Source organism: Hoplias malabaricus, chromosome 1, assembly GCF_029633855.1.
Source record: "Hoplias malabaricus isolate fHopMal1 chromosome 1, fHopMal1.hap1, whole genome shotgun sequence".
Taxonomy (NCBI): domain Eukaryota; kingdom Metazoa; phylum Chordata; class Actinopteri; order Characiformes; family Erythrinidae; genus Hoplias; species Hoplias malabaricus.
Window position 1 is genome coordinate 5,101,907 of NC_089800.1, and position 24,000 is coordinate 5,125,906.

Sequence of the window (24,000 nt, forward strand, 5' to 3'; positions counted from 1 at the left end):
GAAACTGTCCACAGGTGTGTGTGAGTGACAGGGTGAGTGTGTGAAACTGTCCACAGGTGTGAGTGTGTGAGTGACTGGGTGAGTGTGTGAAACTGTCCACAGGTGTGAGTGTGTGAGTGACTGGGTGAGTGTGTGAAACTGTCCACGGGTGTGAGTGTGTGAGTGACAGGGTGAGTGTGTGAAACTGTCCACAGGTGTGAGTGTGTGACTCTGTCCACAGGTGTGAGAGTATGAGTGACCGGGTGAGTGTGTGATACAGTCAACAGGTGTGAGTGTGTGAGTGACTGGGTGAGTGTGTGAAACTGTCCACAGGTGTGAGTTTGAGTGAGTGACTGGATGAGTGTGTGATACAGTCCACAGGTGTGAGTTTGAGTGAGTGACAGGGTGAGTGTGTGATACAGTCCACAGGTGTGCGTGTGTGAGTGAGTAAATGGGTGAGTGTTTGATGCTCTTTCCAACCTTGTGCCCAAAGTTTCTGGGGGCCCTCTGACCCATCACGACCCTGAAAAGTATGAAGCCATTACAGATGAATACACGAATGGATGAATGAATGAATGAATGAATGAATGACCCATTTGTCCAGTGCAAAATGACCACTCGCTTTTTTCTCGGCTGGACACCTCCAAATTCCTCCAATGACTTTGGGCTCGCTCTGGGTTGCGATTACATTTGAGAAGCGCTCATTTCTACTTAAAGAAAATGGATGTCATTTGAAAGATTGATGCTGCGAGTGAAGGACCCTGGTGAAAATAAGCCTTGTGGCTGTTTCACTCCAGCAGAAGCCCCTTTTTTCCCAGCGAAGGTGCTGGTGTTTAAGTGGATAATGCGAGTCCAGGGTGAGATTGCCTTTAATTGAGGCCTGAGCCGAAGCAATAAAAAGTCCATCTTGCAGCTGTAGGCCTGAGGACCCGAGCCGGGAGCTGCATGCTGATGTTACGACGTTTCCGCACCCCTCTGTGGATTATGTGTGTGTACACACGGTGAGAGATGATGGCGACCAGCTGATCCCTGAGCTTTTTTTTTTTCCAGGTTGTCTGGTACGAACATCCCTGTGCCCATAGTCAGCAACAAGAACTGGCTCCGCCTTCACTTTGTCACCGAAAACGGACACCGGCACAAGGGCTTCAGCGCTCAGTATCAAGGTAAACACTAACACTGTCCGTTCTCTCAGCTCCATAGACCACACCGCAGCACTCTGTCATTCTACAATTACAGACTGGGCTCCATCTGCTGCGCTGCATAATTTCTTAGTGACCACCACAGAGCAGGTTGGCTATGATTTGAGTGGTGGATCAGACACAGCAGTGGCTGCTGAAGTTTTTAAACACCGTGTTCACTCACTGTCCACTCTGTTAGACACACCTCCCTCGTTGGTCAGAGACTGTAGATCAGTGGGTGTCGGTCGTCCTCTAGTCCTTCATCAGTGAACACTGGGCGATGTTTTTGGTCGGTGGACTATTCAAGGTCCAGGAATAGTCTCCAGCAGCAACTGCTGTGTCTGATTCACTTGTACCAGCTCAACACACTGCTGCAATATCTTCTGACTAAACAATACAACACACTGATTGGTTAGAGGCTTCATTTGCATATTAGCATATTGCAAACGATCTGCTTGTGGACAGTTCAGTGGCTTATAATTATGGGACGTATTTAAGACTCCGTGTGTTTATATCTGTCAGTTACGGTAATTGTTCGCCGTTGCTTTGATCCGTTGACACATCGGGAAAGTTGGGAATAGATTCCAATACGGAAAGTTTTAATATCAGGAACACATCCTTAATTACCTCTTTTATCATCATCAGGAGGTAATTATTTCAGCGTTAAAGAAGCTAATTTGATTTTTTCGCCTGTTTATGAAATAAGGACAACCTGTCAAAAGTCGCAGCAAAGCAGGGGTCGATAGCGGCTCGGAATCTATTTGCGAATAATTAATGCGCCGTATCAGGGGGCTATGGAACTCATTTCGACAAGCGGAGCGTAAGGGAGGGACCTTCTGAACTGTTGCGAATCTATGGGACGCTGTCTCAGGGGGATCTTTAGATATGGTTTCGTGTTGACATAGCCGTCCGCTGCTAATTTCAAGCTTGTAATTAATCAGTTGTCATCGTTTAATGAGAGTCCCTGACCACTATTTATCATGGTAGACTTTATTGCTTCTGCATCAGATTTTCATACGTCCGTAATCACAGTCTAAGCCGCAGAAGGAAGAACGATGACACATCCGCACTATCACTGCCAACACAGTCTCAAAGCCCCTGATTCGGAATCAGTCCTTTGTTTGACTCAAGGCCGGTTTCTTACACCCACCAAACCTAAAGCAAATAACATCCCTCAGAAATGCTCTAACAAGTGAGCGCTCTGATCTGTCCGGTACCTCTCCCTGACCACAACAAAATCAGACCTATTTGCTAATAGCTGCTAATTAACTGTTAATTGTACAGCGCTAAATTGAAACCAACATTGGCTTTGCTGTGAGTGAATGGACTCACATTTTCTCACCTGGCCCCTGTTAGCGCTCATTCACAACCAGACACATTAGCATCTTTGGGTAAAGTGTTCTTTTCACCAGTCAGTCGTGTTCACCCTCCATTTGGATCAGTCAAGCACAACACCTAGCATTTTGAACAGCTTCTTGAAAGCCAGCACTTTCACTGATGTCTGTGATATTATTGACTCACATTTATGAAAATCCCAGAGTCGTGATATTGGAACATTGCTGTGAAGGTTTGATGGCATTCAGCCACAAGGACATGGTACATTTTCACTACATGGTATCTACCCAGCTTGGTTCAGCACGGCTCTATTCTCTTTTCCCCAGTCCCATTTAGCTGGGAAAATTTGCCTTGAACCCAACCTCCAATCCCCTTGAAAACCACAACGACAGCAGCGGAAATGTTAGGCACTGTTTATTCGTTGTGTTTTCACATGTTGTTTTTGGGTTTTTGAACTGAACCTGGCCCCAGTTCTCACAGATCAGAGTTTTTTTTTTTTGGTGTTGCCCATCTGGCTCTCGCTGGATACTTTCAAAAGTCAATTTAAGGAATTTCTATCCTTGACACTCAGCATTGGGTATTATCAGCTGCTCCAGAGCTTCCCTTGCCATTGCATTGGCAGGTCTCTTGTTTCTAAACACATCCTTAAAGCTCTCAGCTATGGATGCCCAAAAAAGTGGTCAAATACACTTATTACAAGAGGAGCCTTGAGATTTGTACAGGTGTAGAACGTACTGTGATGTTCCCCAAAATAAAGATCCACCAGGGTTTGGACGTTCCACCTGAAACAAACTTCCTCTGTTGAAACCTCCTTCTCTGTTGTTGTTCAGATCCAATTGGAATCCAACCTCTCAGAGCTCCTCTCAGTGCCATTGCATCAGACTCAGCCATTTTTGTGGATTAGGAGGCGTCTGAAATGGAGGCGGTGAAACTCCCTGACCTCCAGAGCGAAAGATCGTTAGCAGTGTAACACACCACTCTCCGAGTCTCGAAAGGGGACCGGTCTGTCCTTGTCCGACTCTTTCCACTCACTCGTATTTTTCTGAGGTCTACAACAAATGAAGCCAGCAGAGATTGATCTCAAGACTGCTGGCGACTTTCAGGGAGACTTACTTTGTCTGCTTTCATTTCATTTCTACTCTCTTTTCTTTTTTTTTTTTTTTTTACTCCCTCTCAGTGAAACGGTCGGGAGATTTCAAATCAAGAGGAGTGAAGCTCTTGCCTGGGAAAGACAACACCAGCAAATTCTCCATAAGTAAGTCTACCATTGTTTTATACTTTTTACCGAGTTTCTGTTCCGGAGAAGGGATGTTCGCAAGGGCAGTGCTGTATTTTAAAATCAAGCTGAAATGAAGATGGAGCTTGTTTATCCCATTGGTTCATGTCCGACACTCTTAAAAACGATGGCTAAAAAAAAGAAGGGTTCTTCCATAAAGACAATGTTTGTTTTTTTTTCTTTATAGAACAACAAACTCTACAACCATGAACACTCATGTGCTAAAAGGATTCTTTGCACTGTGAAACGCTGGATAATGGTTCTATGTAAAACCTTTTTGAAAAGGGTTCTTTTTATCACTAAAAAGAGTAAAAGAACCATTTAAAAAAATATTATTCATAGAATTGTTTGCGAAATAAAGCATGCGTTTAAAAATATTATTTTTATTAATGTTATTATTATTTCTTTTTTTACTGAGGTTTCATGGTTCCATATAGAACCACTGTTTTTACAGAGTGTCTATGAAGAGTTTGGTTCTTTGTTAAGTACAAATTAAAATTTTAAACACTATTCTCTGCAAACGTTTGTCACCTTTAATCAAATTGTAGCGAACGTTTCTTCCTGTAAAACATCCTATGATGCATGATGATGTCAGCAAGAACCCATGTCCATCATAGGCCACATCAACCAATCAGTGACAACATTGTCGTAGTTGTGTTCGTTATAATGTGAACGACTCGGGAGTCGACTCCCAAATGTCAAAAACCATAGGTGGGAATTGTTCGTTTGGTTGTTCACTACTAATATTTATGACATCTGGCCCAAAATCACCATGTCTATGAGCCCAGGGGTCCAAATGTATGCTTTAATTAGGGTGGGGTAATGTACAATGCAAGTTTACGTATGAAGTATTTAAACCCCACACAGATATTTAAATACTTTGTTTGATCAGTAAAACAGTCCTTCAGTGCACACTTCTGGACCCTCGCCTGGACTGAAGGGCCGTGGGGAATGACACGTGAACTAATAGGTTCTAAGACCACAAGCCAGAACACAAACCTGAATCATTTGTATCTGATTCTGAAACAAACAATTCAAACAAATCATTTCTGGAAAATGATTCAAACACTTTAGAAAATGCTGGCTTTTTTTTTTGGGATCCCAATCACGTCTTGATGTATTAAATCATGTCCTGCCAACAGTCTTCTCAGACCAATTTGTCCTGTTTCACTCAGAATTACACCGCATTAATGAAGTGATTTGTGTTGAGATTCCCATTTGGTGTTGACATTGGTATGTTTCCACGGCCAAAAAAACTTTCTGATGCTCTTCCACTTGGAGACTTTTTATTTTTACTGTTGTTTTTACTACCCCTTCAACAGTAAACATGCACCCGCTGAAGGACATAGGGACCCCATAAAACGCATCTTACAGCAAATAAGGCAAAGACAGTAAACAAAACAGCCCCAGTCCTCAGCGTTGCACAGACTCCGTTAATGAACAACTTAAGTTAGAAAGTGTCAAAATAAAATTTCTCGTCTCTGCATTACTGTCAATTTTCTATTGGTTTATACTTCTCTTGTGAATCATTATTCTTGGTTTTTGGACTCAGTGTTAAAGCTTTTTATCCAGCCTTCTGTAAACTACTCCACTGTCCAGTGAAAATAAGCCCCCTTGGGGGTAGTTTACAAAGCGGGAAGCCATTATCAGGCTCATATTGTCCAATAAGAGGAGAGCTAAGGGACATTCCTATTGGATAGTCATTTTTGGCCAAATTGTTCAAGCTTATTGAGAAATGCTGCTTTTAAAATGGCTCCCCTGGACATCAGCAAAGGCTCCCAGTGAAAAAGCTTGTATTTCCATAATACAACTTAAAGCTGTGGGTATTATAATTATAGCAATGTATTTATTATGAAAAACAAATCCATTATAATTCTTTAGACACAGAAGCCTCTTACTTCACCACGAGCCTGACTACCATGTTTATGTGTCCACTGTTGACAAATAAGCCGCGTTAACAAAGCATGAAATTATTTTATGCCCTGTTAATGATTATTGATGACTGCATCTAGGACTCCATAAGTTTGAGTTGGGCCACAGTTAACAATCTAATTGCCCTTGATCCCACTCCATTGTGGCAGGGCGGCCACTTTGTTCATCGTAGAACGACTGAGTGTACGTTTTAATGGACGAATAATGAGCAGGACGCAGGGCTGATCTGGGTACGAATAGAATCGGACCCCACGTTGAGTCGTTATTGACTAATGGCTGTCATTGGCGATGATTCTTATTCTCCACCAGGATAAGTGCATGCTTGCGTGGCTGCCATTGTAATAAGGTATCGAGCACAATGATTCATTTTCAAGCCAACAGTGTAGCCCTTCAAATACGTAATTACTACAGGATAGAATTTTTATTACCCTCCATTTCACAGTGGCTGCTTCGTGCATTCTGAACGATGAATTATGAGTGAATTATTGGGCTAAGCCTCGTTGTATTCAGTCCCCCCAATACACCAGCAAACACCCCTGTGTAAATCAATGGGGTCTTTAATTTACCAACTCCAGATTCACCGCCTATCCGACGGCAATTAAGCCAGGCTTACACTCATTTCCCATGCATTCGCAAAATGGATATCGCTTTCAACTTTTTTGTTTTGATTGAGTTTGGAAGGCGCCGGGATATTGAAGCAATAAACCACCAGAGATGCAGATGTTACCACAGTTACGGGACGCTGTTAGACATGAGGAGTAATACACCCTTAAATACTCCCTTAAATCCTCTTTAATCCAGCTGTATCACATTGCATTGAGAAGAACACACCAACGTTCTTTATTAAAAACTATGGCTCTTTTGCATGGTACAATGGTTCCTTGCGTGAAGAAATGGCTGTTCGCGCTGATGTCGTATATGGTTCTATGGAGCACTGCCTTAAACTGGCTCCGTTTTTGTTTTAGTGTCCTGCTTGTTTAATATGAAGTCACACCATTCTTATGTTATCACTTGGAACAGATCGGTCCTAAATGCTAAAATGAACAGATAAGCTTCTCATATGAATTGATGAAGTCCCAGATTGAGAGTGTCTTTGAGATTAAACCCCAGATCCAATCACCTTGACTTACAGCTAGCAGACCTGAGTGAGTGAAAAGCCTTCGCAGACGTGTTGCTTTGATGAAAAACGTGCTCAGATTTACGACGTCCTAAACAAAGGAGAGTGCTTTCAGAACGGGAGCAGTGTTAAAGTCAAATGACAGAGAGAGTAGCTCTGAGAGTTTTTTTTTTTTGTTCTATTTTCTCTTTTATAATCCTTCTAGTAAAGTGTTACACAGCTTTTAGATGCTAAATATGTATATGTGAAGGCGTATAGGGTATTTGAGGGGACACTTTGTCCAAAATAATGTATCTAGCTCTTGCTAGTCTATAGTAAATATGTGCATTCACGTCACTGGAAAGAAGGCAGTGCAGAAAGTGAGATTTTCCAGTTTATCGACCTGAAAAATCACCTTCTGATGATATTTCTTGTAGGTGTGACTATTGGATATGTACAAGGAAGGGCAGGGAGAAGCAGGTGGCTAACGTTACTTCTAGGAAACTGAAATATATCAATTGTCTTTATTAGCTTCTACTCGTCTGGGGTTTTCTTGTGCTTGTTAGGAATTATAGTTAGAGAACACAGATGGACTACGTGTTACATGCAAATTTAGGCTTAACGTCTCCATAAAACCTTAAGGATGACATGTTTGAAGTAATAAATTCAGAATATGTTCCAATGTTTAAGGTAGAATTTGAATATGCTTCAAATTTTACCTCAAAATAGAAAGGTGTGGCTTTCTCTTAATACTTCTGTAAAATCTCAGGAAAAATATCAGTAGTGTGATGTGGCTCTATACAGCTTTATTTGTAAGAGCAGATGAGAAATATTTAATATTGAATTCGCTGTATTGCATCACTAGTTTACAAGATATTTCCAAGTTGTTAAGTCCTAGGTTTAATCGTAGAGGGTTAAGAGAAATAAATTGTAAGCCGGTTTTGAACCAGATCATTGCTGACCCACAAAAATGAGCATAAAATCTGAGAAAGTATGAGTCAAAGCAAGTTAAGTGGACGATTTCTTCACTAATCAGCTTTGTGCATGCACAGAAGTAGGGACTATTCTAATGCAGAGATCCCATCATTTAAATGGCAGTGGACTGGCCGGCTGTAGCGCAGAGAGAAAATCCAATTAAGGTGTAGCAGACGGAGAATGTGGAGGATTACATGAAGAAAATGAAAATACCTGAAATGAGGTAACTCGAGGAAATCAGCAACTTTTACTCGCAGAAATGGCCTAAAGTGAAAACGACAAGTCTTTTCTGAAGAGGTGCTTAGAAAATGTCATTTCCCTAGAAAAGCCTCTTGAAGGGAATGTTGAAGTTGCTGCTGCCCATCTCTCAGTGCTGGCCATGTCTGTGGGCAGCGCGTGGCTGGGGAACAGTGTTTCGATGTTCCCACACCGCTGCTTGGTTGTAGGGTGGTAATGGTTGAGGACAAGCTTACAGCTGTGCTTTGTTTCTTTTCCTGCAGTGAATGAGGGCGGTGTGAAGCAAGTTTCCAACCACTGTCCGGACCCTGGGGAGCCGGAGAATGGCAGGCGCATGGGCACAGATTTCAGGTAAAGCCTAAATGTCTGTTGTTTGAGTTGTTATTTGTACACACATTTATCTAACTTTACTGAGGAAGGAGAAGGAGCAATACTTCATCAACATCCTCTTTGGCGAACTGAGGGCAGCAAGAAAACAGACATCTGGAGCAACAAATTGCTGGCCATAGTAGTTGAGGGTTAGCTGCCTTGCTCAAGGGCACTCGAGCTGTGAATGTTGAAGGAGGAGACAGTGCTTTATTTACACTCCACCTACCCTTGTTTTTACCATTCGTCCTGAGTAATGCAGCAGTGACCTTTCAACACTAAGCTCTCTTCTCTAAAATGTACACAACGGCGGCCCCCTTGTTCTAACATTCCTGATTATATGCTCTCAATCCATATTTGATACCTTCAACACACTCCAAAAATTGTGACAGGACCATGTTTAGGACCTGGTTCCACCACTAGTCCATAAATGTTCCAAATCTTTGCTACTTCTTATTGTACTTAAGCTACTGGGATATTCCTTGACACATTATTGCAGACAGTCTCAGTCCATCTTTGCTCAAGGACTAGACCTTTCCTGGGTGCACATCCAACACAGTTGGATTCCACAGCACAACATATGTTCCTCTAACAGGAAACATCACAGAGATTCATACAAGAAAATTCCTGATAGCGTCAGTTGCTCATTCTCCATCTTCTCTTTTGTTATCTTTGTTTTCTTGGATAAACTTGGTACTAAGTATCGGAGCCACTGTGGGCTTCACCTGCGACGGCGACCACGTCCTGCAGGGCTCTAAGAGCATCACCTGCCAGAGAGTGGCCGAAGTGTTAGCGGCCTGGAGTGACCACAGGCCTGTCTGTAAAGGTGAGAGCCAAATTCAGAACCCAATTGCCGCTTTCATGCCAATAGTGGGTTTGCTCACTGATGTACTGTAATGTGTTTTAATCCAATCTAATCAATGGGATTGATACAGGGAGGGTATTGCCAGCGTTCTGGGCTGGAACCACCCATGTTTGCTTTATTGGCTTAAAAAGCTCTCTGGATTTCTGGGAAATCTGGCTGGCTCATCTCATGTTTGCTGTTTGATCAGAGCGGCAGCATGGCTTTGGGACAGCAGTGGTTTACCACATACGGCAATGGGAGTACTCATTTCCAGGCGAAAGTGTAAACACTGCAGCAGAGGAGAATTAAGAATTTGTTTCACACCCTGCAATCGATATGTGTTAGCAAAAACACCATGCTCTTCTCTAAGATACAATTCACATCCCACCATTTCTGCTTACAGCATTCTGCCTGCTAAAAGTAGCACAGGGGTTCACACTCCTTATGTAATCTCCTTAGGAAAGGGTGGGGTGGAATAGGTTGTGTTGGGATGGAAGGGAAGGAATGTCATGAGAAAGGTAGGATAAAGTGTGAAGGGACATAATCAAGGGTCCTATGATGGTATTAGGTCAGGTAAGTTATAAAGGGAAGTGTAGGGATCTGGTGGGGTACGTTGCGGTCATGAGATGGGATGGGATTGGGTATTGTGAGAAGGGTTGAAATAGGATGGGAAGGCATTGGAAAGGGTGTTATAGTATGATATGGCATAGGATGGGCAAGGAAGGACTGGAATGGCGGGATAGTATTGGCCTTGTAATTTAATCGTGTCCCATGTGCATAATGCCCACAAAAAAAGTAACCTATTCCTTAGCTTAATAAACTCTTGTGACCTCAGACCTTTAATTAAACGTCTGGCCATTCCTCACGTCCGAGATGTTGTTCTTCCAGTGAAAACCTGTGGCTCTAACCTATATGGCCCATCTGGTACTTTGACGTCTCCCAACTTCCCTATCCAGTATGAAAGCAACTCGCAATGTGTGTGGATCATCACGGCCAGTAACCCTAATAAGGTAAGAGCACACATCTACATTCTCCCCACGCAGACATGCACACACACACAGACATTGACTCTGCATTGATATATGATGTGCCAACCATGTGGGTAATTATGCTTATACCCATAAACCTAATTGGTTCCTTGTCTCCTGTGCATGCGCACTGCATGGATAATAGCGCTGTGTTATAGAGTGGAAGTTTGCGGGTCATTTTGCCTGGCACTTTCTTGACTCAGAGAGATTGATGATACTACAAGGCTTTTGGCGAGACAGAAGGATCCTAATGGGCCGAAGTTAGCGTGAACAGGCAGCTTGCTAGCAGAGTTTATAGCTCTTTGTTATATTCTGCTGAGGTGGTTTTGTGGTACTTTCTGTGCACTGTATAAGCGTGGGACTTTCTTAAATCAAGGAAGGGAATAGTCCAGGTGAGAATTAGGGACTCCCAGACAATCTTTTAAGTAGATAGCACTTGAAAACAATTTGGAAAACAGTCATTACTCTAGTGGTGGTACACATATTGCCAACGGAATGGGACTTTTAAGGTCACCATGCATCAACTAGCCAGGTATAAAGTCCGCCAGCATGAGTTGGAGTGGTATTCTTGACCTCACTAATAATCCCATGGCTAAATATCATCAAATTCATGATAATGAATCATGTTCCAACATTAAGTGCAAATAGATGCTGTTGATGTAGTAAAGGTCCATAGACAGTGAAACCAACTTCTGGCACTAAACTTAGGCTCAGGGAACATGCTAATAGGTGGGCTCTGTATATCTGATACCAGCTATGGCTTTGTACAAATCTCTTCTGATAGAACTGTATCCGAGACGTGTAATACTTGCCTCCTGCTCTTTTCCCCAGAGCCTACATTTGGCCCGAGTGTTTATTTCATGGGATTAAAAAGATTAAATATCTATCACACTTAATCCTGCACTTAAGAAGTTCACAACATGCCTACAGTGTTCCCTAAAGAATCCCCGCAGCAGCTTAGATCAGAACCTTATTTGCTGTCTGCAGCCTAATGTACCAACCCAAGTCCAAACAAGTTAGGCCAGGCGTTAATGCCAATAAGAGCAGAAAGCAGGGACTTGTGAATCTAGGGTTTTTCAAGCAGCACAAGTAGGTGTTTGGACCCAACTTCATCTTGGGTCACTGTCTGTGAGGGGTGTCACCATGTGGGCTTGGGATTTTGTGGCCCATTTGGGTCGTAAAAAATGACTGATAACTTCTAAGCCCTATCCCACCCTACCCCAACAATACACAACCCATCCCACCCTACCCCATGCCATCCCTTACCATCCCAGCACAACCCACCTTGGCCTATCCTCTCCAACATAACTTGCCATGCCTCATCCCATCCTGTCCCATCCCATCCGAACACAAACCACCTGACGATATCCCAAGTAATTTTTTCCCAACTCAAAAAATCCCATCCCATCCAAACCCTTAAAACCCATTGATCTTTTAAGATTTTGGTTAAAATAGAAGATATCCACTGTCTCCTAGCAACAGCTTCAGATTTTTGGACATTCTTGTAAAGATTTGATTGCATGCATTTGATTTCATGGAAGTGAGAGCCATATTTTTTGTTTTTTGATGTCAGCCTTTATCACAGGAGCACATTTTAAGGCAGTAACTCTATGCATGGATATTTTGAAATATATTTTGGGGAATTCTCTCCCATCATGCCATTAACTGTTTGCAAATAGCAGTGGTGTACATTCAATCGCTGCTAAATCTATGCCCTCCTGGTGCTGTTGCAATGCAAATGGGCCCTAAAAGACACAGTGTTATTGCCTCATTTATCTTAGCCAGATGGAATTGCAGACTTTAAGTTTTATTGCGCTCCTCTCACGCTCATAATAAGAGAGCCAAAGGCAACGTGAGTGCATTATCACATCGTTACCACCATGAAGTGAACTTAAACATGTGGACAATGGTTTGCAGTGCAAAAGTTTTGGTACCCCAAGTCTAAGGTACACATCCTGTACATTTTCATGAAATTTGATGCCTGACTAAAGTTATGGCAAATGTAATATTTAGTTATTAATGCTTATGTTTTTCAAATTATTTGATATATATGTATATATGTATATTTGATATATATGCCCGTTATTCATATTTTATTATGATATTACTTTGATTAGGTATTTAATGTTATCATGATTTTTTATGTCATTAATGTTGATTAATTCAGTCATAACCACTTAAAAAGCATTAACATACAGTAATAACAATTTAATAACAAGGGATACTGTGGCCTGTCACTTGCTAAATAGTGAGCCCTCATCCATCTACACTATTAAAGCACCGATCTACTGATCACAACTTATCTTCTCCACCCATATCTCTCAGATTAATCAGATATTAATATTATATTCATAATTTGCGCTTTTTAATAGGGTTTTATAACCTGATATTTACATTTTTCACCACTGCGACAGCTACAACCCTTCTGGCAAGCTTTTATATTAGATGATGGGCAATTTATGTCTTTCATGTTTCCATTTGAATGCATTATACATGCTTATAAATGATTTGTAACATGTTGGTGACCTATAAATAAATCATTAACAAACCCTTCACGAGGATATTTTTATTATATTGTGTTTCCAAGTCATTGTTTTCAAATGAAAAGCCCAACCGGACACATTTTATATTGTTTACACATAAATCCCACGCCTCATGCTGTGTTCAAAAACGCCGCTATCTGCAAGACAGCCTCCAAACACACTCCGGAGGGTGATTATGTAAATGAGACGACTCGCTAATGTACAAGTGCCGTGTGATATCAGCTTAAGAGTGGAAGGAATGGAAGGAGTAGAACATTGGATGGGTTTCGGCTGGTGAATCAGAGCCAGAAGTTTGCTGTTCATTCGACTCACCATTAAATATTCCATAAATCATGCGGCGCTGAAATCAGGGGAGTTTTTCAGCATTAGTGGGACATCCACAAGGCCACTGAGGCTGAGTGGGAATTAAGGCTAATCTACTGATAACATATGCTTCGGCAAATTACCAGCCCCTATTAGCACACAAGCTCACTAAGATATTGTAGGTGTATATCACTTTTATTTGATAGTTATGGCCATTGCGCACCGTGGTTGAGAGTGTTGATTAAAACCCTGCGAGGTGACCTTATGTGTCAAACATTGCAGGAGTAGAAAAATGTTCATCAGTTATACTAGGAATGATTCAGTTCTTAGGGTATAAGCAAAGACATTCAGTGTTGTTTGATGTGAATATAGTTAGTTCATGGTAGTGGTGATAGGAACCAGTCACCCAAAGGGTTTAATGCCTCTAAAAGCTTCCTCATGTTACAGAAAAATGAGTATCGGTGCCATCAACACCTTACAGCAATGTTCTGACATGTAGTGGTTGTTACCGCAGCAAAGTGAAGCAAGCTACCAAATAATATCCTTCATTTTAATAGGTAAATTACAACCTACTTGCTGCTAGTGTTACCACAGACACAACCTAGACTCTGTGGAACCCCTGAAACTCAGAAAATCATAATAGTGGTGAGGGGATACCTTTAAACTGGAAGAAGACCTTAAGCGAGGAAATGCCTTGTACCTTGGAAAACCTGAATGCGCACTCCCCAGAACCAGTGTACGGACTGCGTTTACTCAACATTGGAAATCAAAGTTCTACCAAATGAGCAAGCTAGATTCATATCCCACCTCTGAAATATTAATGGCTATCTCTTGGGATTGGGCATTTGTGTTTGGCAGGGTGCCAGCCATTCCCTTGCTTAGGGGCAAGGCCGGCCTATTCCTTCAAACTGGAGTTTCCCAACACCAGATGCCCACCAGATGTTCTCAATTTTCAGGAGTTCCTCAGAGTCTGTTGGTCCTGACTCAAAATAAAGAGATTATATTTGATCACATGTTCTTCCACTCTTCCAGGTAATCCAGATCAATTTTGAGGAGTTCGACTTGGAGCTCGGCTACGACACATTGACAATAGGAGATGGTGGAGAAGTTGGAGACTCCAGAACCATAATCCAAGTGTAAGCCTTTTTTCAGGAATGTTCTGGAATGTTTAGATGGCATTTGTAGGATTAACGTTTTGGAAAGAGCTTCCAAGGCAGCATTAGATAACTCAATAATAAGTTCAATAGTAATAACTGGAACATGATTAGAACAGACACCAGCCCAGTGTTTCCAATAGTAATTGAACAACAATGCCTTTGGCTGTTGTTGGATGCTTTTGTCACAATTGCTGAACCTCCCTCCAGCTTCCAGCAGCACATTTACATTCTCTGCTCGAGCTGTCATCACAATCATCGCCACAAAAGCTGCAGATCCCAGCGAGCTGCCAAGTTCCAAATCTGCCAGGGGGGCGCCCACTTTTCCCACCCTCCCACCACCCCATCCCTGCACCTATCCCACAATGCAGCTGTATGCCTCAGCACCCGTTTCTTGAAAAGACACACACTTTAGCGATTGTCTTCTCTGGCGCTCGGCCAAATTCCCCGATCCTTTTAGTGCAAGCTCGACATCCCTCAAGGACGAGCTCCCTTCTCCTGCCAAAGCAGCTCTACATAAAGAGCCGGTAAAATAATTGACTACTCTTAACCATCCCATTAATGTCAGTGTAAAAGTAGACGCCCTCCCGGCAGCTATCCACACCGGTGTGATCAAATAAAGAAAGAAGTAGGAGGGGGATCTCTTTGTCCAGTCTGAGGTGATCCGTATCTCTCTCATTTGTATGACCACAGACTGACCGGCAGCTTCGTCCCTGACCTCATCGTCAGCATGACGCACCAGATGTGGCTGCACCTGCAGTCAGACGAGAGCGTGGGCAGCATCGGCTTCAAAATCAACTACAAAGGTGCGTCCAGTTACTGATTAACAATTTGCCCATTACACCCACTGTCTAAATCTGGCTCCAAAACAGGCTAAACCAGCTTCTACTGATACCATTGCTACAAGACAAGAGGCCCAGTGAGAGCAAGACAAGTTGTGGATTGGGCAATGCTAGGGTTCTCCTGCGAGCATGTTAAGCTCCAAAGAGTTTGAAAAGAATTGGTGGATGGCATCACCTCTTATTAGCCTTGAGTGGAGACCTAGAACATTGGTGGAATTGGCAATGGAAAAAGTTGGGGAGAAACTGAAAGTATCTTTGGCCCAAATTTAGCCTTCCTACAAAGAGATTTGTCTCTTTTTTTTACTTAGCACTCTGCCCACGTAACGTCAACAGTGCTAAACTGTTTTTTTTCTCTCTCTTTTCTTTTGCTTCCCACCCAAACAGAAATCGACAAGGAGAGCTGTGGGGATCCCGGGATTCCTCTGTACGGCTTCCGCGAGGGTGGAGGCTTCTCCAATGGGGACGTCCTGCGCTTCGAATGCCAGTTTGGCTTTGAGCTCATTGGCGAGAGAATGATTTCCTGTCAGAACAACAACCAGTGGTCGGCTAACATCCCCATCTGTATATGTGAGTGTTAGAGCACGCAATGAGACCTGAAGGACAACAGGGTTATGATGGTATACGCTGGAGAGAAACACAATATAAACGATAGGGTCGTTTCAGAGAAAGTCCGATTCATTATCCCACTAGCGATGGGCTGGTTAGCACGCTAAGCTTTCATAGCTGAGTGGCAATGACTCATGAATGCCATGCGATTGGGTTTTTTCACTATAAGGACGGTAAGAGATTTACATCCCGCCAGTTGGCTAATTGAAAGCTTGTTATTCTATGGGTAAACAAGACAATTACTGCCAGGCTAAATCCGGCTGTAAGACTCCAGAGGATTGTGGGAGACTAGCTGGAGATAAAGGAGGCCCGTCCTCTGGGAGTTGACTTCTAGAAAGTAGCAGGAGGACTCAACCCAGCAGCACTCAGCACTTTTTATTGTCGTTCTTTTTTTTTTCATAGAGCCGTTTTTCTCTCCTCGGCACACAGTTATAAATAACAGCGTTTTGACTAAATGAGCACTGACAATGCCATACAATACATAGCGCTCCTGTAAACAGGGAGAGGTTTAAAGCTGGGGACAACAGCGAGGAAACAAAACAGGAGCAGTAGGAGATTTCTGATTCTTCATTAGGAATGTTCCACTGTAAAAAACATCTCATGTTTGTGTCTGGGGGGTTGGTGTATCCTCTAAAACTCCAGTTTAATCAAGTGATTTTATTGTCATTTTTTTAACATCACTAAATATAAACTACATCAACGAAATGCTATTGTCTGAGGTAAAGAATGAAAAACAAATCCCCAAATTATTATCAGTATGATTTCTTCCTGAAAAACTCAAAAACGCAGATTCTATTTTTCCAATCTATAGATAGATTTATTGATCCCTAAGGAAATTTAGCAACTGTCACATGTTGGTTTATATATAAGAGAAAACATTTTAAATTAAATTTAATGTTTGAATGTAGATACTTAGTTTGAATTTAGTTTTGTACTTGACATAAATAATTTAATGATTATGACGCACATTTGACACAATGTAATTCCAAAGAAATTCTCATGTAAATGTGAATTACTTTGGAATTAAATATATATCCATGACATCAAATTATAATTTTTATTAAACAAAACTCAAAACAATAACCCAGTTATTGTAATAATTTGTTTTTTTTACCTCCCACTCCCCTTCCCCTTCCCCTCTCTTCAGTCCCATGTCTGTCCAACTTCACGGCTCCCAGCGGGACAGTCCTGTCCCCGGATTATCCAGAAGGTTATGGGAATAACTTGAATTGTGTGTGGCTGATCATCGCCGAACCAGGCAGCCGCATCCACCTGGCCTTCAATGACTTCGACCTGGAGCCACCATACGACTTCCTGACCATTCGGGATGGAGAGCAGATGGACGCTGATATACTTGAACGCTACACGGGTGCCGAGGTTCCCTCCCACCTTACCAGCAACTCCAACGTCCTGCAACTGGAGTTCCAGGCTGACCACTCGATGTCAGGCAGAGGCTTTAACATCTCTTATAGCAGTGAGTGGGGGGTGGAGGTGCTGCAACATCATGTGTTTATGTTGCAAAATTATATTGACGTATCTCAATAACTGAATAATATTCTCCCCACATTTGTCATCAACTGGAAGAGTGAACCCCATCCACCACTTCTTTTCAAACTGCTGTTAGCACAGTAAAAGATAGCGCAACACAATTGCATGAGAATGCTAACTGCTTGGTCTGTTGATGCAGCAAACAGATACCTACTGCTTAGCATTTTGCATGGGTTGGGCATCCTACACACCCAAAGAGAATACGGATAGCCATGCTTTCCCTGTCTTTCAGCCTTGGATGCCTGGCTGTTTTCATAGATCCAGAAATATTACCCGTAAACATTACCATTTGACAAATAAGGCCTAGCTAATATATTATTCCCCTCATGTGCAAAAAGTATGAAGAACCTTTCTGCAGTCTCGGCTAATGGCATTAGGCAAATGAATTGTTTTTGCTAGCGAGTATAGTGGGCTGCATGGCAGGATGAATTTCTTTGCTGAGATTCATAAACCATTTATCCACAGGCATTAAACAACTTAATCCTGTTTAGATCCTGCCGTTTAGTGTGGACGAATAATCCCCAAGCGTCCATATGAATGACATCTGGATTTTTACAGATGCTAATACTAATCCGCTAATATACCCCACAGTTTATCATGTTATGCATCTCCCACCACTTTTACTCTGTACCATTTTATTTAACATATTGATTTGGAAAATGATGATAAACCAACCTCAGTTCCAAGAATATGACGGACAGTATGTGAAATGCTAATAAATACAAGTCATGAACTTTGACTCTTTAGAAATTTGATGTCTGCATCACATTCCAGAAATCACTGCCAAAAGGGAAAGGAAGGAAATGTTTTTTTTCCCTTTCATTCTGCTACAATAAAAAAAAAACAAAAAAAACATGATTCTGTATTAACCAAGCTCTGCCAGACAGTTTGTCCCACTTGTAAGTATCACATTTCAATCAGTGTTAGGTTTTGTTCAATACAGGCCTGCCTCTTTTTTTGGCAATTTCAAGATGGTGGAAAATTTCTCCAGACTCCTCTCATAAAGCTGCAGAGCCATCAGTTCATTCTTAGTGAGTTCCGGGAGAGCTCGCTCCAACATACTTTTGTCATATACAAGATAAGGTGTGTTAAAAATGCCCACTACATTGTTCACTATGTAGTGAAGTATATAGTGCATAGCTTATAATTCAGCCAGTTTACAAACCATCATTGCAACCACTGCCCCCTGAGAGATTTGGCAAGAGGCACCACTGAAATTGTTATATTGTTATCTAATAGTGTCAAGTTAGTTTCACTGATTAGTTTGTACACTTCAATGTGCTAGTTGTCTAGATGGCTAGCTCCTAATTTGTCCAGTAAACAACTCACCTTTGCAGTTATCGCAACAATTGCACCCCCCTTGTAAGAATACTCAATTATAACAAGGCACAACTTAACCATGTCTTTGCCAAGTCTTACTTGCCATATTTGCTTGTGATTTCTTCATAATATACCACAATTTCAGAATGCTTTCAGAATGTGGCTTGCTAACATCATGCTGAACCAAGCATAGATGTCACTTACGAAGACATCACCTAGATGGCAGCTTATGTTGCTTCAAAATGACGTCTTTACAGATTCTTTATAGTCGTAGGGGTTTAAACTATTTATCTTAATGCTGGACAATGTAATGTCTATAAAATTATCTATAAAAGTCTGACCATTTGACCTGTACTTGATGTGGAATAACCAATGGTTTACTTGCAATACTCACAGGACCAGTTCTTTGTTTACTTAGAATCTCTGAAACTTGAAAAGAAAGTATCAACTGGGAAGACCAGGGTGATTTTGCCCTTAAGCGAGGAGATGCCTTGCAACCTGTGGAATCCGGACAAGGAATCTCAGGACACATCCATCTACCAACTGAACAAACCTTGTTCACGTCCCACCTCTGGTGAGATGATGGATGTCTCTCAAGAATGCCCATGTTGGTTCCACAGGATCCGATCCATCTTCTTGCTTAGACAGAGTTTCCCAGATGTGCCCAGTTAGAGGTTCCCTCGCCAGAACACTTTCTTCCCTGCAAGGCTTCCGAGTTCCTCAAGGAACTGTGGGATAGATCTGGTAGCTTTAGCAGACCACTGCCCCCTCCACCAACCCTTGACAATACCTGAATATGAACGTAGCCTAGATAACCATGCAGCTCCATCACATACTTTCTCTTTGCCTTCTTTCTTTAGCATTCGGACACAATGAGTGCCCGGACCCTGGCGTTCCGATAAATGCCAAGCGCTTTGGGAACAACTTCCAGCTGGGAAGCTCCATATCTGTGGTGTGTGAAGAAGGCTTCATCAAGACCCAGGGGTCGGACACCATCGTGTGCGAGCAGGCAGAGGCAGGGGTTATGTGGAGTGGATTGATCCCCAAGTGTGAAGGTGTGTTTAAGGAGCACTTACATTCTAGAAATATATCCATGGAGGGATTGTGCCACTTACTTTGGAACTGGGAGGGAAATAGTGAGTCTTTTTGTAATTAGTCATCCTTGAAGATGTTGAGGAAGGAGCACTGTAATTCCTTTGCTCATTAGAAGGACTGTGTTGGCTGTAAATTGTCAGACTGTGGTTGATGCTGCAGTAATTGGCAAAGTCGGACTTAAAGCAAACGCCAAACTAGCGCCCCCTGTAACACTGAGTTTTTCCGTTTTGTCGCTGGTAATGAGAGGATGGGCTTAAAACTGTAGATGCTGATGCTGGTAGGTGTGCACACACACACACACACACACACACACACACACACACACAAATGTTCTTGGCTGTCTTTGTTCCTAGCAAAATGTGTCACTGTGCTTTTTAATGCATTTTTAATCATAGAACCTCCAGTCATCCTCAACCTGGACAAGAGCTATCTTTCTTTCTCTCTCTCTCTTTCCCCCTCTCTCTCTCTCTCTCTCTCTCTCTCTCTCTCTCCCCCACATTGCTCTTCACCCCTTTTCTTCTTCACCCCTTTGCCTCCCCTCCCTTTCTCTTACTCTGTGCTATTACTTTTCATTTCCCACTTCTCCCACTCTGTCACTCACTTCTCATTTTTCTCACCTCTCTCTTTCTCTCTCTTGCTCTCTCTCTCTCACTCTCTCTCTCTCTCCTCTTTCTGCATGTCCTCTCTCTCTCTTCCTCAGCTCCATGTGGTGGTCATTTCACTGCCCCCGTGGGTGTGATCCTCTCCCCTGGGTGGCCAGGCTACTATAAAGACTCTCTGAGCTGTGAGTGGGTGATCGAGGCCGAGCCGGGACGCTCCATCAAGATCAGCTTTGACAGGTGTGTGTGTGTGTGTGTGTGTATTATGTGTAATAGAGTCCACTCTTGTGTTTGTACAGAGGTGCCAGACACTGTCTGGCCGTTGGGGTCAGGAATGAGAGTAAATTGAAGCTTATTCATTATTTACAGTGCGACTTATTGGCCTCAGCCTGAGAGAGGGATCTTTGTGGCTGTTAAGGCCCTGGGGAATTTGTTTGTGGGAAGCCGTGTGAAGATTATTCCAGTGTTTAAAAAGCTCTGACCACCGGCAAAGCCACAAAAAATGGACAGTTTGATGCGTTTTGAATGACAGATACAGCCAAAGGCATGGGCTTTTGCTGCTGTTTTAGTCTAAAAGTCACTCTTTTTGCACAGTTAAGGAGCCCCCACAATTATTTATTAGTAGACTATGTCCATGACTTTTTTCATCGGCTTTGTCCACAGCTTTCACTGACCTCAAAGACAGAAACATGAAAAAAATTCACCAACTCTATATAAATTTATTAAATAAGCACAGGTAGGACTCTGAGTGCATTTATTTTCAAGCCATGAGGTCCTGATGATCACCAAGAACCTCCCACTATAACCGGTAAAAGCTGTTTGACTCACAAGTGGCATATCAAAGCATAGCTGTTGAGTTTGAGATTGAAGAGAATGTTCTTAGAATGGTGCGACAAAAAAAAACACACCCATGTGAAACAAAGTGAACATGTGGGATGATAAAGTAATGCAGTTACTGCTTAAAAAACAACATAAATTAGTTTTTAGATGTTTCTGTTCTCTGTTTCTGATTCCTTGATACCCGTGCTGTCTCGTGAGGCAGTGCCCAGGAAGGCAGCATTTTTACATGTAAACGCTCGTATTTGAATTGCATTTCAGATATACTTTGAAGCTATCAAGATGTTGTCAGTCTAGTGATGCATTAATGGTCTCTAGCCAGAATATTTACCCATGTGAAGGCCTCAGAACAAACACCAGACAGTATTTTATGCAAAAACTCATCTTCAGTTTACTGCCTCAGTAAACAGCATTTAGGACTTTTCGGACACTACCTATTTTTCCAGATACAAATACACACCCCTCTGAAGTGTTTGTGTGGGGGATGTTTAGACTGTGCCGTGGTTATTATTCCATAACAAACCTGCAGCCAGTTAGCATTATTACATTAGCATAGCAATGCATCCTGTGGGTATAGCCCTGAAACTGCCCGAGACTTCGCGCAATGATGTAAAGGACTCGGGGGTGCCGGACTAACACAGAGCAATCCTGTCTGATTGGACAGGAGGGGCTTTTACACCGCAGCCTGGCAGCTACCAACACCGATGTCACGGTTTCGTTCTCTGACGACTGGGGGGCTACAGGTGGTCTTTGTTTATGCATCATATTAAGGAATGAGATTGAGCTCATTACTGAACAGTATAAGTACAGCATGGTGAGTTTGCTTCCTCATTAGATGTAGCGGTCAAATCGCGGGTCCAGTCATGCGTGGACGACCATGTGTGTGTCCAGCAGTGTGTGACGGTGTGGATTTGGCAGTGCGGGAGGGGTTGTTTCCTGCTGCAATTTTCTTGGCTGCTAACGTGTGATTTGTTAAAAATAAATAGTACTGATACTTGTGTTGTCGTTTTCATAAATATGTCTTCATACATTTCTATAAATGATTAATTAAATTGCATATTCCTAATATAAATGGGCTTGGATCGAGTCTCTGTATGAAAAATGAATCCCTTTATAGAATACTGTTTTATCACTTTGTTGCTTGGCAGCTGTAGCCTACTGGACAATATTAAAGCTAATCATGAAGCATTAGTTGTTGCACATGAAGCATTAGTGGTCACCATGCTTGATGCCAATTGTCGGCTAGAGGGATGTGAAGCTGTGGAGCAGCAGAACTGTGTTCTTGGGAGAACAGAGTCCAGGTCCAGACCTCTCACGGTCTGTTGTTCACCGTTAGTTTCCAGACAGAGCTGAATTACGACTTCCTGGAGATCCATGATGGTCCGAATCTTCTGTCCCCACTCATAGCGTCTCTGAACGGGACGCAAGTCCCTCACTTCCTGTTCAGCAGCAGCAGCTTCCTGTACCTACTCTTCACCACCGACAGCAGCCGCTCCAACAGCGGATTCAAGCTCTTCTACGAGAGTAAGTACACATCCAGCGTCTGTCACTCTCCCCTTCCCAAATCTATCTTCATTTTTCTCAATCTCTCTCTCTCTCTCTCTCTCAGGTGTGACTCTGGACACTCACTCTTGCCTGGACCCCGGAGTGCCGGTGAATGGTCAGCGTTACGGTCAGGACCTTAGTATCGGCTCGGTGGTCAGTTTCAGCTGTGATGCAGGTTACAGGTTGAGTCACGAGGAGCAGCTGGTGTGTGAAAAGAACCACTGGTGGAGCCACCCACTGCCCACATGCGACGGTAAGCATCCATTATCATGCCCGTCACCTCAATTAGGCCGCTCAGTTCGACAAATTATCTGTTTTAATTAATACGTCTCTCTGCTAACCACCCCCCCCCCCCACAAACCTCGCATCTGGACACTGCTCTAGGGCTATTTCTGTCTTCCAGCTTCAGCCCACTGCTGCGCTGCTCTTGAACAAGTATTGAGGCGTAATGGGAGGTGGGAGGTGGGAGGTCCATAGAGTGGGTCACCCACAAGAGAAGAATCCTGAGTATTTTGCCCCTCCTTTGCCACAGGGTCAACTTGCTGTGAGGATTTGATTCGTCAGTAATGGGTTGACTGTGTCTCCTTCAGGTCCCAGAACACCGCTCCCCTGCTCTCTATGTACCCACCCCTCAAACGACACTTGGCACTGGTCACTGTGACCTTAGACTTAAGCTCCAGAGCATCCCACTTCATTTCACACAACATTAGCCCAGTTCCCCGAGCACCATTCATTATCTGCAATATTGGGCTTATTCAGTTTTAATGACAGTGTAATTACATATGAATAAAACATGTGCGGTAATATTTTGGCAATGATGTAACGAGGGAAGGAAGGAGGGAGGGAAGGGGTGGAAGAGAGAGACTGGACAGATGCAGAGAGACGGAGCCTGGAGGCTTTGGACTCTACTGCTGCTGGATCTCCAACTGCGGTGCTATGGTGTTGTTGTTGTTGCTGCTGTTTTATTGTTCATCCTGTGGGGAGCTGTGTTTTTGTAAATGTGTGTGTGTGTGTGTTGGTGCTTATCTGCATGTCTTTGCTTGAGCTCTCCTTGCTGTTTATTTCACACAATGCCAAGCTGTAATATACATTTATGAAGAGCACGAAACAGCATTTGGAAACAGACGCCGCAATATCACACAAAATCTGGGCCTGGGACTTTCTTGATGACCATTATGTACAAATTAGTCATTTATCAGCTTCAGGAAAACAGAAGAGACGCTTTATTTATCAAGATACCACTCAGACCCAACCCCCCAGACTCAGAGGAACTCTGATAAACATGAAACGTGAAAGGTGGCTACGTCTGGTGTGGAGAAACTCCAACCTGGAAGAACAGGGAGGCCTTGCCCTTAAGCGGGG

At 42.8% G+C, this 24,000-nt stretch overlaps 1 protein-coding gene across 1 annotated transcript in view; it reads left to right on the forward strand.

Annotated features, from left to right (window-relative positions):
• csmd3a (CUB and Sushi multiple domains 3a) overlaps positions 1 to 24,000 on the forward strand; it is a 287,911-nt gene that overhangs the window by 109,276 nt on the left and 154,635 nt on the right. Inside the window, 13 exon segments of the mRNA XM_066676154.1 lie at positions 1,030 to 1,142; positions 3,670 to 3,747; positions 8,272 to 8,359; positions 9,076 to 9,200; positions 10,107 to 10,228; positions 14,125 to 14,228; positions 14,940 to 15,052; positions 15,473 to 15,655; positions 16,842 to 17,168; positions 19,423 to 19,617; positions 20,358 to 20,496; positions 22,430 to 22,617; positions 22,703 to 22,891. Of these exon segments, the coding sequence (XP_066532251.1) occupies positions 1,030 to 1,142; positions 3,670 to 3,747; positions 8,272 to 8,359; positions 9,076 to 9,200; positions 10,107 to 10,228; positions 14,125 to 14,228; positions 14,940 to 15,052; positions 15,473 to 15,655; positions 16,842 to 17,168; positions 19,423 to 19,617; positions 20,358 to 20,496; positions 22,430 to 22,617; positions 22,703 to 22,891 (1,964 nt within the window).